The sequence below is a fragment of the Mirounga angustirostris genome, unplaced genomic scaffold (genome assembly GCF_029215605.1).
Source record: "Mirounga angustirostris isolate CCGP_5_RB_7025 unplaced genomic scaffold, mMirAng1.0.hap1 SCAF_14, whole genome shotgun sequence".
Lineage (NCBI taxonomy): Eukaryota > Metazoa > Chordata > Mammalia > Carnivora > Phocidae > Mirounga > Mirounga angustirostris.
The window spans coordinates 73,770,769-73,786,247 of NW_026991722.1; the positions used below are offsets into that span (position 1 = coordinate 73,770,769).

At 42.0% G+C, this 15,479-nt stretch overlaps 1 protein-coding gene across 2 annotated transcripts in view; it reads left to right on the forward strand.

Moving 5' to 3' along the window:
* Positions 1 to 15,479, forward strand: part of DIABLO (diablo IAP-binding mitochondrial protein) — a 16,833-nt gene continuing 1,354 nt past the window's right edge. Inside the window, exons 1-5 of one of the 2 annotated variants that reach the window (XM_045887729.3) lie at positions 1 to 156; positions 958 to 1,084; positions 5,350 to 5,481; positions 6,238 to 6,348; positions 6,506 to 6,602. In XM_045887729.3, coding sequence (XP_045743685.1) covers positions 56 to 156; positions 958 to 1,084; positions 5,350 to 5,481; positions 6,238 to 6,348; positions 6,506 to 6,602 — 568 coding nt within the window. In that variant the 5' untranslated portion in view covers positions 1 to 55. The remainder of the gene's footprint in view (positions 157 to 957; positions 1,085 to 5,349; positions 5,482 to 6,237; positions 6,349 to 6,505; positions 6,603 to 15,479) is intronic. The other variant, XM_045887728.3, reaches the window with a different exon arrangement.

Sequence of the window (15,479 nt, forward strand, 5' to 3'; positions counted from 1 at the left end):
GTGTGGTCATGGGGCCAGGCGCGCTCAAGAAGAGGCCGCGCCCCGTCCTCCGCGCATGAAGGGGCGTCACTTCCGGCGTGTGCGTCTGGCGTCCGGCCGGCGCAGGATGGCGGCTCTGAGGAGCTGGCTGTCGCGGAGCGTAGCCTCCTTCTTCAGGTACCGCTGCGGTCGGGTACGAGGGCAGCGCCGCAGGAGGGTTGGCGCCGCAAGCAGCGCGGTGGCCGGGACGGCAGGCGCTCGTTTCGCTCCTCGGCCGAGCGGGCCGCGGCGTCCCGCCCCTCAGGCCCGAGGACGTCCCGGCTCTGCCTCCCGCCTCCCGCGGCCGAAGCGGGGGTTCATTTCTCACTGACGGCTTTTCCATTGTTCCGCTGGCTGAACGCCAGCCCTCCTCCCTCCCCAAGCTCGGGCTGGCTTCCCGGGGCGCCTCGGCCTGCCCGCGAGCTCCCGTTGGCCCATCGCCCTCACTGGAAGGGGATGGGGGAGTGGCCCGGCGAGCGGCGGGTTTTGAGAGGAAGTTTTCCCTGCGGGCGGGAGAGGAGCTGGTCAGCCCCGCGCGGCCCTGCGGGCTGCGGGTTCCCGGTGTGGCCTAGTGGGGGCCAGGGGGACGCCTGGAAACCTCGGCCACAGGTCCGGAGCTAAATGCTGCGTGCAGCAGTGTTTATTTGGGCCGAAGGTTTTTAAAAAGCTTTTAAACCTCCACACCTGTTACCGATTAAACTTCGGAATCACTGGGCCCGCCCCCCTGCGCGGCCGAGGTTCCCGAGAGTTGGGTAGCAGTTGGCCCCTTGCAGCGAGTCCGAGGCTTTCCAGTCCGACACGCTCTCCCCCGAGCCCTGACCCAGCATCTTCGTGTAGGCTCCTGCTTGGCCGAGTGTGGGTTTCTGACCCCTGCAAACAAATTGAAGAGGCGTACAGATTGGTAGTGACCGCCTTCCTAAATGTGACTTGTGTTTCTAGGTACAGGCAGGGTGTTCCTGTCGTGGCGAACTTGAAGAAGCGCTGCTTCTCAGACTTGATAAGGCCGTGGCACAAAACTGTGGCAGTTGGATTTGGTGTGACCCTGTGTGCAGTTCCTATTGCACAGGTAAAAATACTGTAGTGTCAGTGGGTGTTTCTTAGTGTACAGTGCCCTCCTGAAGTCTCAGCTGGGCAGCGAACCATCAGCTCTTCTGTTACCCAGGGCTCCCCCCCGACCCGCGCCATGGTTTACTTTCTCCTCCACCAGCAGCATCTTTTCATAGCTGAGCAAATATATTAATATTCCCATTTTTAATTGTCCCATTTGGTAGGAACAGTATGTCAAGGTGGTCAAATTGTATAAAGAGGGAGAAGAATAAGATGATATTACAGCCTATCAACAGAATAGTCTTTCATTCAACAAAAATTTATCGAGCAACTTTAATGTGCCATATGTTGGAAATGTAAGAACAAAAGAGAATTCCTGCTCTCATGAAACTTGCATTCTGGGGTGGGGGCGCCTGGGTGGCTCAGTCCGGTTAAGAGTCTGACTCTTATTTGTTTTATTTTTAAAGACTTTATTTATTTTAAAGAGCACGGGTGGGGTGTGGGGGGGTGAGGAGCAGAGGGAGAGGGACAAGAAGACTCTGCGCTAAGCACAGAGCCCTACCCCAGGCTGGATCCCACAACCCAGAGATCATGAACTGAGCTGAAACCAAGAGTCAGCAGCTCAACCTACTTGGCCACCCAGGTACGCCAAGCGTCTGACCGTTGATTTAGGCTCAGGTCATGATCTTAGGGTCGTGAGATCGGGCTGCATTGGCCCGGCGTGGGGCTCCACCCTGGGCATGGAGCCTGCTTAAGATTCTCCCTCTCCCTCTGCCCCTCCCCCCATCTCTCTCTCCCAAAAACAAAAAACAAAACCAAAAACAACAAACCCACATTCTAGGGAAAAGAAAGGGGAGAAAATAAATATAAAATGCCACCTGATGAGTGCTATGCAGGAAGCAAATAGGGTAAGAATATAGGGGTACTGGGAGGGAGTTGTTTTATTTTAGATAGGAGAGTGTGGTCCAGGAGGGCTACTTTGATAAGGTGATGTTTAAGTTGTGATCAGTATGATCTGAAAGAATGAGCCATGGTAATATCTTGGAGAAGAGTTTGCCAGGCAGAAGGAACTCTTGAGTGCAAAGGCCTAGAAGCAGGTGTGTCTACCTGATATGTTTGATGAACAGCAAAAAGGTTAATGTGGCTGGAGTGGAATGAGAAAGAGAGCATAATGGACAAAACCAGAAAATTAGCTGAGGCTCAAACGGTTTTGTCCTTTTGAGCCACTGTAAGGCTTTGAATTTTATTCTGAAAAGGAAGCCACAGAGGATTTTAACACAAGGCTGTTACCATCTCACATAAGGTTTTAAAGGTTGCTGTGTGGAACTAGGAAGACCAATGGGAGATTGTTGCTCTAGTCCAGGCTTGGAGTAGGCGGGCAACAGTGTAGGTGAGGAGAAGTGGACCAAATGTGGTCAGCATGAGTTGCTGATGGATTGAATGTGGAGTATATTTTAGGGTTTTTGAAAAAGCCTAAGCGCCTGAAAGAATGGAGTTACCATTTATTGGAGTGGAGGGGAAGTAGGTTTTGGGAGGATGAAATCAAGAGTTAAGTTTTGGAAATGACAGTCTAAAATGTCTAGTAGACATCTAGGTGGAGTTGTCACATAGGTGATATGAAAGTGGTACCTTATTAAAAAGATCACTGGTTATATGCTTCCTGAGAAAGAGCTCAATAGGAAATTAGCAAACCCCATTTTGGCAGAATATTTCTGATACTTATATGTGTGTTTATCGCAACAAGATCAATTCCAGGGGCGCCTGGGTGGCTCGGTTGGTTAAGTGTCTGCCTTCAGCTCAGGTCGTAATCTCGGGGTCATGATCTCAGGGTCCTGGCATCAAGCCCCGCATCGGGCTACCTGCTCAGTGGGGAGCCTGCTTCTCCTTCTGCTCCTCCCCTCCCCACTCGTGTTCTCTCTCTCTTAAATGGAATTGATCTTTTTTTTTAATCACAAATCTTTTCAGCATCTTCTGTGGCTTTCTCATGAGCCTGTGTCTTTTTGGTCCTCACACCAAACCTCATCTCTGCTTGTTCATAGAATTGTTAACCCTAAAACCCTTACTTGAGCACCAGGCCTTTTCCCGCCACAATTAGGATAGCCTTTCTTCTTTCCTTCAAAAGAAGTTTTTGGGTTTGTCCTTACTCAGTTCATACACTTGTCTTAAGCCTCAGTTACCTCAGTTCTGGGCCACATGACAGGAGCCTCAGGTCATTATCCTGTAGGAATGGCCGTTCCACTTCTGTTCTTCAGAACCTGCAGCGGCCCTCCGTTGTGTGTTGCAGAACTAAAACTCAGCCAACTCCCCCGTACTCCAGTCTCCTTGTTCTCTTACCTCCCTTGTGCTGTATCTGTTGGAACCAGGCCAGATCCCTGAATGTCCCCTGCATGCAACAGATGTATCTTTTCCTCATTATTTCTTCATCCCCAGGCTGCCTGACAGTTCTCATCCTAGCTATCTTCAGGCCCAAGTCCCACCTCTTTTTAAAGCCTTTCAGAGTTTCTGGCCAACAATGATCTCCCTCTTTCTGACCACTTGTGTTGTATTTTGATATTTGACGATTACACTCTCCTGAGTCAGCAGAGCATAATGGAAAGGGTACAAATGTTGACGAAGATGTGGTTTCAGGTCAAATATGTGACTTTTGGGGAGAGAATGTAACTATTCTGGGTTTCCATCTCCTCATCTGTAAAAAAGAAGTGATAATACCTGGGCTGTCATGAGGAACAAGTGAAAATGCACTGTAAAATGCATTATGGGTGGATCAGTCGGTTAAGTGTCCGACTCTTGGTTTTGGCTCAGGTTGTGATCTCAGGGTTGTGAGATCAAGCCCTGCGTTGAGATTAAAATAAAATGCATTACGAAGACATAAGTTAGAATATATCAAAATTAGCTTCCAATGAGCAGAAATAATACTCTCTTCAGTCTTTCTGTACCTTCAGTGCAAGGTATGTAATGAATACTTATTTGAATGGAAGATAAATATGGTAAGTAAAATTCTGGATTTGTTCATGTGTCAAAGATTTCTTGACTGCTACTTTCAGTAAGTGATTCTATGGGTTTATGCTCCAGCAAAAACAAGACTGCATATGATTAGAGGAATTGGTTTCTTTGTTCTGATACAATAAATGCTCTGCTGAGGAAGGAAAAGGCAGAGTCAGGGATGACCTGAAAGTAGAGCATTCCTATAAAACCTTTCATAATTCAGCATAAAGTGAAGACTATCTTTCCAAAAGTTCATGTTATGCCACTTTGCTTTTTACAAAAGACATTTAGTACAGTAACGGCTTTTTTCTCTTTGTAAACTTAAAAATCCTCTCCGGACTTCTTTTCGTTATTGAAATAAGGTACTAGTACAGTCAGGTATCTTAAGAGCAAAGAGACTTAGTGCAGACTTCCAGAAAGCAGGGAATACTTGAATTTAGTTAAGGCGGCCACATTTCCTTAACTCTTGAGATAGTTACATTGGGTTTTTTTTTTTTTTTTTTAACATAATAGCTGAGGTCAGAGTGAAGTGTCCCCAACCCCTACCCAAGACTGTACTGTTCATTCTGCTCAGAATTGCTCTCCCCCATCCACCCATTTACTTTCTTAGACTCAGCTTATCCCTCATCAACTCTGTGAAGCCTTTTTAAGCTATTTTCATTCAACATAGAAGTGATTGTTTTCTCATGCATGTCCCTACTTGTAGCTTGTACAGACTTCTGGGGTGCCTGGGTGGCTCAGTCAGTTTAGTGTCTGCCTTCGGCTCAGGTCATGATCTCGGGGTCTAGGGATCAAGCCCTGCATCAGGCTCCATGCTAGCAGGGGGTCTGTCTCTCTGGTGCACGCTCTCTCTCTCCAAATAAATCTTTTTAAAAAAGACACTTATACAGACTTCTGCCACCATGGTACTTGATTGCATTAATTTTTCAAGTTCCCTTTTAGACCCAGCTCCTCCCCTTCCCCATCTGAAATCTTTGAGGACAGAGAATAGATCTTACATATCTTCATATCCCAAGTATCTAGTCTGTGGTAATGAATGAATCATAATTTCATCGAATTTGTTGGTTGTAATTACTAGACTTTTATTTCATATAAAGAAATGCTTGGCTATTTGGAACATAGCATAAAAAATAAAAGTAGATAGAAAGCATACTCTGGAATTATTTCCATATATTGTCTTTAATAGCCAAAACAAAGCCTAAAAAGAAAACAAGCAGTTGTAGTGTGAGAAGTGTTTTTCACTTGTTTCTTCAGCTGCTTCAAGCTTTAGAAGTTGAGTGAAATGTTTATGTCTTTCAGAAATTGGAGCCTCATTCTCTTAGTAATGACGCATTAATGAGGAGGGCTGTGTCTTTGGTAACAGATAGCACCTCCACCTTTCTCTCTCAGACCACATATGCATTGATTGAAGCAATCACTGAATATACTAAGGTAAGTGTCTTCTTGTTACGTCTTGATCTTCTAAACCAGGGGTTAGCAAGCTATGGCTTGTAAACCAAATCTACTGTGATGCCTGTTTTTGTAGTTTTACTGGAGCATAGCCAGGCTCATTTGTCTATATGTTGTCTAAGACTGCTTTTGTGAGTTGAATAGTTGTAACAGAGACTATAGGGCCCATAAAGCCTAAAATATTTATTCTCTGGAACTTTACAGAAGTTGGCTGAGCCCTTGACCTAAATCAGTGATTTTTAGACTTTCCCCAGGAACCCCTTCTAAAAGAAAAATCTTTAAATACAGCAGCCCAGTAAAAAAGACAAGAAAACCAAGCTGATTGAGTTCAGTTACGGGTAAAGGGGTCTAGAGTCTACCACTCACAGCACCAGGGGTTTCGCTGTGGGGACAGTTTGAAAACCACTTATGAGGTAGTAGAGAGGTATCTGGATAATCCAAATCATTTATAGGTTTATTATACCTTCATTTTTCAGCAGCTTTTTCCCTCCGCCTTGAGTTTCCCCCTGCATTGTATTCTCTATGTCTGAATTGCTAATAAGCTTTTATAAACACAGAATTTGACAAGTGGAGATACTTATGTCCTGGAATAATGCCTCTACCTCCTACAATCGTGTAGTTTCAGTGAGGTGGAAGGACTGAATGGTTTGCTGTAACGGGACTCTATTTCCTTGGGGTATAAATCTCACAAATCCTAATATGCCTCACTTATTCTACTCATTTATTCTATATTTGTAGGCCGTTTATACTTTAATTTCTTTGTACCGACAATATACAAGTTTACTTGGGAAAATGAGTTCACAGGAGGAAGATGAAGTGTGGCAGGTGATCATAGGAGCCAGAGTTGAGGTAAGCAAGATGTTAATGGACGTTTCTGTATTAGTGCGCCTACCTCGTTGTGGTGTCTGCAGTAACTGTTCTCTGAATCTGGTTTGAATAAACCCGTGTTAATGTGCTTATTAACCTCTTCATGTTGTCTCAAGTGCTGTGTTTAATTAATTTACAGATGACTTCAAAACAGCAAGAATACTTGAAGTTGGAAACCACGTGGCTGACTGCACTTGGTCTTTCGGAGATGGCGGCAGAAGCTGCATACCAAACTGGTAGGTTCAAGTGGTCACTCCCTAGGTGCCATCTGAGTTTTCATCTGGCTGTAAAATGAGGGATTTAGATTAGTCTAAGACCCGTGTGGCTCTAACTTTGTGAGAAAATGTTCCCATTTCCACTAGCTAGGCCATAGTCTAGAAAACGACACAGCTGTTGCCAATTAGAATAATTGCATCTAAGTCGTTTTTAAGCATTTTCTTTTTATAACCCCGTATTTATGATACTGGTCATACAGTGGCACAGTTGGAGGAGACTGAAGCCCACCAATCTGTATGAACCTTACTGTGTAGATGGAGAAACTGAGACCTGGAATCCTAGTCAGTGGCAAATCCAGGACAAATAACAGCTACCATTTATTGAGTACTGGTCTGTTTCACGCTTTGCAGTAAGTATTTTAATTTAAGGAACCGTGAGGATTAGTATCCCCATGTTACAAATGAAGAAAATGGGGATCGAAGGGTTAAGAAATGCCCTGAGATGCTGGGTACGGTAAGATTCAGCGCAATGCTAAAGCCCCTGTACCTTTGCATCCCAATATAGAAAATGTAGTTATTTTCTGAACCTCTCAATCCACCCAGTGGGCTTGAGCTGAAGGTTTTTAACTATTTAAATATATTTTGAAGAAAACTCTATTCTTACCTGAATTGGTCTCAAACTGGGTAGCTCATAGAAATTTTTGTTTTCTGACTCTAAGGTAACAAACTAGGGGCTCTAGTACCAAATCTTAAAAAGGATATAATATATATTTTTAAAAGTAAAAAAAAAAAAATTCTTAGTTAACTAAAGGAATCTGAGATCCTAGAAGCACAAGTGGAATGAAGAGTGAAACATTAGAAATGTGAAAGCATTCGAGCAGTGCCCCAGCAGAGGGGGGAGCAGGGTTGCCAGGTGCAGTGAACGGGAAGGTTTGCTGAGGCAGTCCAGTGTGAACATTCCCAGGCAGCCTTAGATTGAGCTGGAGAAAAGGGAAAGTGTAAGCATTATCTGGGAAAAAAAGACATTTTTACAAAACTGATTAAAAGGTCTCAATATGAAATATAGAAAGAAAGAAAAACTATAAGGAGATTTACCTACAAAGGAAGTGTAATCAGATGTGGCTTCTGATCAACAACCCTAGATGCAAGGGGACAAATCAATAACCTACAATTCTATATCCAGCCAAATATCATTTCAGACATAAAAATACTTGGTTTACCAACTACGTATGCTTTCTGAAGAAACTACTTTGTGAAGAAAGAAATTAGTTTAGAAAGGAACAACTGAGATATAAGAATGAACAAAATTCAGTAAAACTTAAATTTTTAAATCCATTTGGGGAAGAAGTGCAAGCATGCCAGTAGTTGTTTTGAGAAGAGCTAGACATCAGCTCAACATTAGACCTTGCTAAACAGAACTTGAACTTAAGACAGGGAAGTTTAAAAAAAAATTTTTTTTAAGATTTTATTTATTTCAGAGAGAGAGAGAGCAAGAGCAGGAACACAAGCAGGGGGAGTGGGAGAGGGAGAAGCAGGCTTTCCACAGAGCAGGGAGCCAGATGCAGGGCTCGATCCCAGGACCCTGGGATCATGACCTGAACCGAAGGCAGACCCCAACGACTGAGCCACCCAGGCGCCCCAACAGGGAAGTCTTAAATAGAGGAACAAGTTCCAACATGAGTCATCACAATAACTATGAATATGTTCAAAAAAACTAATCACAGCTAGGGGCACCTCGGTGGCTCAGTTGGTTAAGCATCTGCCTTCAGCTCAGGTCCTGATCCCAGCATCCTAGGATCAAGCCCCACATCGGGCTTCCTGCTCAGTGGAGAGCCTACTTCTTCTCCTGCTGCTCCCCCTCCACTTGTGCTCTCTTTCTCTGGCAAATAAAATCTTAAAAAAAGTTATAAAAAGCTAAACCAAACCATTATTAAAAGAAAGCTACTCCAAAAAGCTGGCAGAACAATGTCAGAATAAGGATTCAAGACTAAAAGAACATTAAGACAATTGAGAAGATATTCAAAGTAATGGTCATAAAGATATTGGACTTGAGAAAAAAGTGGATGAACTCAATTTCAACAAAGAGAAAATACAAAAAAAAAAGGTGCCTGCGTGGCACAGTTGGTTAAGCGTCCCACTCTTGGTTTCAGCTCAGGTGGTGATCTCAGGGTCGTGCAATCGAGCCCCACACTCAGCAGAGTCTGCTTGAGATTCTCTCCCCCTCCTGCTCTTTCTCTAAAACAAAAAACCCCACCAGAGGTGAAGAATTCAAGTGAAATAAAAAATAATACACTAGAAGGAATCAACAGCAGATTAGAAGATGCAGAAGAATGGGTCAGCAACCTGGAAGACAGCATGATGGAAAACAAGCTGAAAGGCAAAAATAAAAAATGAAAACAGGTTAAGGATACTCGGTGATATCAAGTATAATAACATTTGCATTATAGGGATCCCAGAAGAAAAGAGCTAGAAGGGGGCAGAAAACTTTCCTAATCCGGGAAAGGAAACAGACATCCAGGTCCAGGAAGCACAGATAGCTCTTAACAGGATGAACCTAGGAGATCCACACCAAGACACAATATTACAAAAAGTAATGATAAACCGAATTTTAGAAACAGCAAAACAGTTACATGCAAGGGATTCCCCGTAAGGGGTATTTGATAGCTGGTTTTTCAGCACAAACTTTGTAGGCCAAAAGGAAGTGGCATAATACATTCAAAGTGCTAAAAGGAAAAAACCTACAACCAAGAATACCCAGCAAGGTTATCATTCAAAATATAAGGAGAGGTAGTTTCCCAAACAAAAGTTAAAGGAGTTCATCACCACTCAGGAAATATTAAAATTCTGAAAGGAAAAAATTTCACAAGTAAAAGCAAATATATTTGGTAAAAATATTATTCACTTAGAAAGCCAGTATGGTGGTTAAACCACAAAAGTAGTAAAAATCTATTATATCTACAAAAATTAGTCAAGGGATACACAAAAAGATGTAAAATATGACATCATATACATAAAACATGGGAAGTAAAAATGTAGTGCTTTTAGAATGTGTTCAAACTTAAGCAACGAACTTAATATAGACTACTATGCACATGTTATATATGAACCCAGTAGTAACCACAGATCAAAAATCTATAATAGATACACAAGAAATAAACATTAAAGAAAGCCATCAAACTTGGAAGGGAAAAGAACAAAAGATGAAAGGAACAGAGAAGAACTATAGAAACAGAAAACAATTAGCAAAATGGCAGTAAGTACATACTTATCAGTAATTTCTTTAAATGTAAATGGACTAAGTGTTCCAATCAAAAGACAGGGTGACTGAATGGATAAGAAAAACAAGACCCATCTATAAGCTGCCTGCAGGAGACTCACTTCAGACTTAAAGACACATATAGACTGAAAGTGAAGGGATCGGAAAAAAAAATACCATGCAAATACAAGCGAGACCGGTGTGGACAGGCGGTGGGGGAGCGGGGAGGGGACCAGGGTAGTGATACTTCTATCAGACAAATAGACTAAGACTGTGTGGGGCACCTGGGTGGCTCAGTCAGTTGAGCATCTGCCTCTTGATTTTGGCTAATGATCTCAGGGTCATGAGATCAAGCCCCGTATAGGCTCCACACTAGGCATGGAGCCTGCTTAAGATTTTCTCAGGGTGCTTGGATGGCACAGTCAGTTGAGCATCCTACTGACCCTTGGTTTCAGCTCAGGTCATGATCTCAGGGTCATGAGATCGAACCCAGCGTCAGGCTCCACACTCTACTCGGAGTCTGCTTAAGATTCTCACTGCCTCTCCACCCCCCCCCAAGCACACTCTAAAATAAATCTTAAAAAAAAAAAAATTCTCTTTCCCTCTCCCCCTCCCTTCCCGTGTGTCTGTTCTCTCCCTAACCAAAAGGAAAAAAAGGAATCAATCCAAGACAATAACAATTGTAAATATGCACCCAACGTAGGAGCACCTATATATAGCAAATATTAACAGACATAAAGGGAGAAGTTGACAGTAATCCAATGATAGTAAAGGACTTCACCCCACTTACATCAAAGGATGGATGATCCAGACAGAAAACAAGGAAACAATGGCTTTGAACAGCACATTAGACCAGATAGACCTAACATTCACACACAGAACATTCCAGCCCAAAACAGAATACACATTCTTTTCAAATGCACATGGAACATTCTTCAGGATAGATATGTTAAGCCATAAACCAAGTCTAAGTTTAAAATTGAAATCCTATTAAGTATCTTTTCCTACCACAATGAATTGAGACAAGAAATCAATTTCAAGAAAAAAACCTGGAAAAAAAAAAACATGGAGGCTAAACAACATGCTGCTAAACAAGTGGGTCAACCAAGAAATCAAAGAGGAAATCAAAAAATAAATGGAGAAAAATGAAAACACAATGGACTGAAATCTTTGGGACACAGCAAAAGCATTTCTGAGTTTACAATAATACAGGCCTACCTCAAGAAACAAGAAAAACTTCAAAAAACCTAACCTTACACCTAAAGGAGCTAGAAAAAGAACAAGTCCCAAAGCTAGTAGAAGGAACAAAATGATAAAGATTGGAGGAGAAATAGGAAAGTTTTAAAGAAAAAGATCAGTGAAGCCAGGGGCACCTGGCTGGCTCAGTCGGTGGAGCATGTGACTCTTGATCTTGGGGTTGTGAGTTCAAGTCCCAGATTGGGTGTAGAGATTTTTCAAAAAATCTTAAAAAAAAAAAAAAAAAAAGAAAATGAGGCCAAGAATTGGTTCTTTCAAAAGATAGACGAAATTGATAAACCTTAGCCAGACTCATTCAAAAAAAAAAAAAACTCAAAATTGGAAATGGAATAGAAGTAACCAACACCACAGAGATACAAAGGTTTAAAAGAATATGAAAAATTATATGCCAACAAACTGGACAATCTAGAAGAAATAATAAATTCCTAGAAACAGAAAATCTTCCAAAAGTGAATTAGGAAGAAATAGAAAATTTGAACAGAAAAATTATTAGTAATGAGATGGAATTAAAAAAAAAAAAAAACCAACAAACAAAAGTCCAGGGCCAGATGGCTTCACCAAATTGAATTCCACCAAACATTTAAAAAGATACCTATTCTCAAACTACTCTGAAAAATAGAAGACAAAAGAAAATTCCCAAATTCATCCTACAAGGCTAGCATTACCCTGGCACCAAAACCAAAGACACTACAAAAAGAAAACCAGGGGTGCCTGGGTGGTGCAGTTTGTTAAGCTTCCTACTCCTGGTTTCAGTTCTGGTCCTGATGTCAGGGTCATGAGATCAAGCCCCTGCGCCAGGCTCGGCACTCAGCAGAGAGTCTGCTTGGGATTCTTTCTCCCTTTTCCTCTGCCCCTCCCCCCCCAAGCAGCACACACGCTCACTGTGTCTCAAATATTTAAAAGAAAACCAGAAGCCAGTATGTCTGATGAACATAGATGCAAAAATCCTCAATAAGGTATTAGCAAACTGGGGCGCCTGGGTGGCTCAGTCGGTTAAGCATCTGCCTTCGGCTCAGGTCATGATCCCGGGGTCCTAGGATCAAGCCCCGAGTCCAGCTTCCTGCTCAGCAGAGAGCCTGCTTCTCCCTCTCCCTCGGCCTGCTGCTTTTTGTGCTTGTGCTCACGCAAGCGCACTCTGGCATATAAAATCTTTTTAAAAAATATTAGCAAACTGAAATCAATAATACATTAAAAAGATCATTCACCGGGCGCCTGGGTGGCTCAGTTGGTTAAGCGACTGCCTTTGGCTCAGGTCATGATCCTGGAGTCCCGGGATCGAGTCCCGCATCGGGCTCCCTGCTCAGCGGGGAGTCTGCTTCTCCCTCTGACCCTCCCCCCTCTCATGTGCTCTCTCTCTCATTCTCTCTCTCAAATAAATAAAATCTTTAACAACAACAGCAAAAAAAGATCATTCACCAAGAACAAATGAGATTTAGTCTAGGGATGAAAGGGTGGCTCAATATTTGCAAATCAGTGTTGATACCTCACAGTAAGAGGAAGGATAAAAACCATAGGATCAATGGATGCAAAAAAAAAAAGCATTTGACAAAATACAACATCCATTTGTGTTAAAAACTCTCAACAGAGTGTGTTTAGAGGGAACATCCCCCAACATAATAAAGGCCATATATGAAAAACCCACAGCTAACATACTCAATGGTTTACAAAAAAAAAAGATTAACAAGGGGCACGTGGGTGGCTTGGTTGAGCATCTGACTCTTGATTTCAGCTTGAGTCATGGTCTAGGGGTTGTGGAATCGAGCCCTGTGTTGGGCTTCTTGCTGGGCACAGTCTGCTTTGGTATTTTCTCTCTCCTTTTCCCTCTGCCCCTACCCCTGCTTGTGTGCATGTGCACGCACGCCCACTCAAATAAATAAAATCTTAATAAAACAACCCATTTACAATTGCACCCAAAGCAATAAAACACCTGGGAATAAATTTGTCCAAGGAGGTGAAAGACACATACTGTGAAAACTAGGACATTGATGAAAGAAATTGAAGACAACAGAGATATAAAGACGTATCATGCTCTCATGCATTGGAAGAATATTGTTTAAATATCCATACTCTCCCAAACAAGCTACAGATTCAATGCAACCCTATCAAAATACTGTGAAATAGTTTTCACAGAACTAGAATTATCCTAAAATTTGTATGGAACCATAAAAGACTTTGAATAGCCAAAGTAATCTTGAGAAAGTAGAACAAAGCTGGAGGTGTCAAAATCCTGGATTTCAAAATATACAACAAATCTATAGTAATCAAAATGATGTGGTACTGGCACAAAGAGAGACATAAATGGAATAGGATAGAGAGCCCAGAAATGAACCCACACCTATGTGGTCAATTGATCTACAACAAAGGAGGCAAGACTATACGATGGGGAAAAGACAGTCTCTTCAACAAATGGTGTTGGGAAAACCGGACAGCTACGTTCAAAAGAATGAAACTGGACCACTTACTTACACCATACACAAGAAATAAACGGATTAAAGACCTCTAAGTGTGAGACCAGAAACCACAAAACTCCTAAAAGAAAGCATAGGCAATCATCTCACCCTTAACAACCTATATGTATGGATATGTCTCCTCAGACAAGGGAAACAAAAGCAAAAATAATTGGGACTACACCAAAATAAAAAGCTTTAGCATAGCAAAAGAAACTATCAGCAAAACAAAAAGCAAGCTAACGAATGGGAGAAGATACCTGTAAATTATATATCTGATAAGGGGTTAATATCCAAAATACATATAGAACTTACACAACACCAAAAAACAATCCAGTTAAACAGGCAGAGGATCTGAATAGACATTTTTCCAAAGAAGACATACGGATGGCCAATGGACACATGAAAAGATGCTCAACATCAGTAATCACCAGGGAAATGCAAATCAAAATCACGAGATCACACCTCACACCTGTCAGAATGGCTACTATCAAAAAGACAAGAAGTAACAAGTATTGGCCAAGATGTGGAGTAAAGGGAATCCTTGTGCACTATTAGTAGGAATGTAAATTGGTGCAGCCACTGTGGAAAACAGTATGGAGGTTCCTTAAAAAATTAAAAATAGAAATACTATATGATCCAGTAATTCCACTACTGGGTATTTACCCAACGAAAACAAAAACAAATTCAAAAAGATATATGCACCCCTGTGTTTACTGCAGCATTATTTACAATAGCCAAGATACGGAAGCAACCCAGTGTCCATCGGTAGATGAGTGGTAAAGAAATTATGAACGATGTATGTATGTGAAATAAAAGGTGTAAGAAGATTTAAAGAAATAGGGGCACCTGGGTGGCTCAGTCAGTTAAGCGTCCGACTCTTGATTTCTGCTCAGGCCATGATGTCAGGGTTGTGAGATGGAGCCCCCACGTTGGGCTCTGTGCTCAGTGGGGAGTCTGGTTGGGATTCTCTTCTCTCCCTCTGCCCCTACCCCCACTCATGCGCTTGCCTCACGCTCTCTAAAATAAATAAAAATCTTTAAAAAATAATTAAAAAGGCAAAATCTGTTTCCTTAAAAATTTGGCAAGTATGACTTTTTAGAGGGCAAAAATAACATCAGAAAGGGCTATTAGAGATACGGAGGGCTTTTCATTATATAAATATTACAGTCTTTATGGAAATTGTCTCCAAAAGTAAAGAATCCAAATAAAACCAATAACCATAAAAGTTGAAATAGTATTCAAAGATTTTGTGCCCCCAAAATGGACACTAAGCCCAGCTGTTTCGTGGAGAGTCTTAGCAAATCTTCAAGAAACATAATTCCTGTTACAGAAAGCATACCAGTGCATAGAACGTGATGGCAAGCCTTCCGACTGTTGTCACTGTATAAAGTCAGCACGGGCCCTGACCGCAAACTGCACTAGGCCAGCACTGGAACAAAACTATGGTTAGCATCACTTACGTGGATGTAAGTCAAATATAGCCATTCACCCTCAAAATACAAGATACTTCAATACTGAAAAAAAAACTATCAACATAACTCACTACTTGAGATCATCTGCAGTAGAGGAGGAAAGCTACGTAATATAATGGCCATCTAATGTCACTATGTGCCCCGAAGCCGTCAGTAAAATGTAGTGCCCATTTATGATGTAAATCTAAGTACAGTTATGAATAGAATTTTCCTAACATGATAAAGGTTAAGTAATTCTACTTAACCATGAACTATGAGAGGCATTCCCATCAAGGTCAGCAATAAGAGGGGTGCTTACAATTCTCCACTAATTTTTAGCATTGTACTGAAGATTCTTATTAATACAGTAAGGTTGGAAAGAACCACCCAGATCTTCTATAGATGAATTGATAAATATGTGTATCTATGAGGACATACTAGTAGCAGGTAAACAAAATGATAGAGCCCAAAAACATTTTTAAAG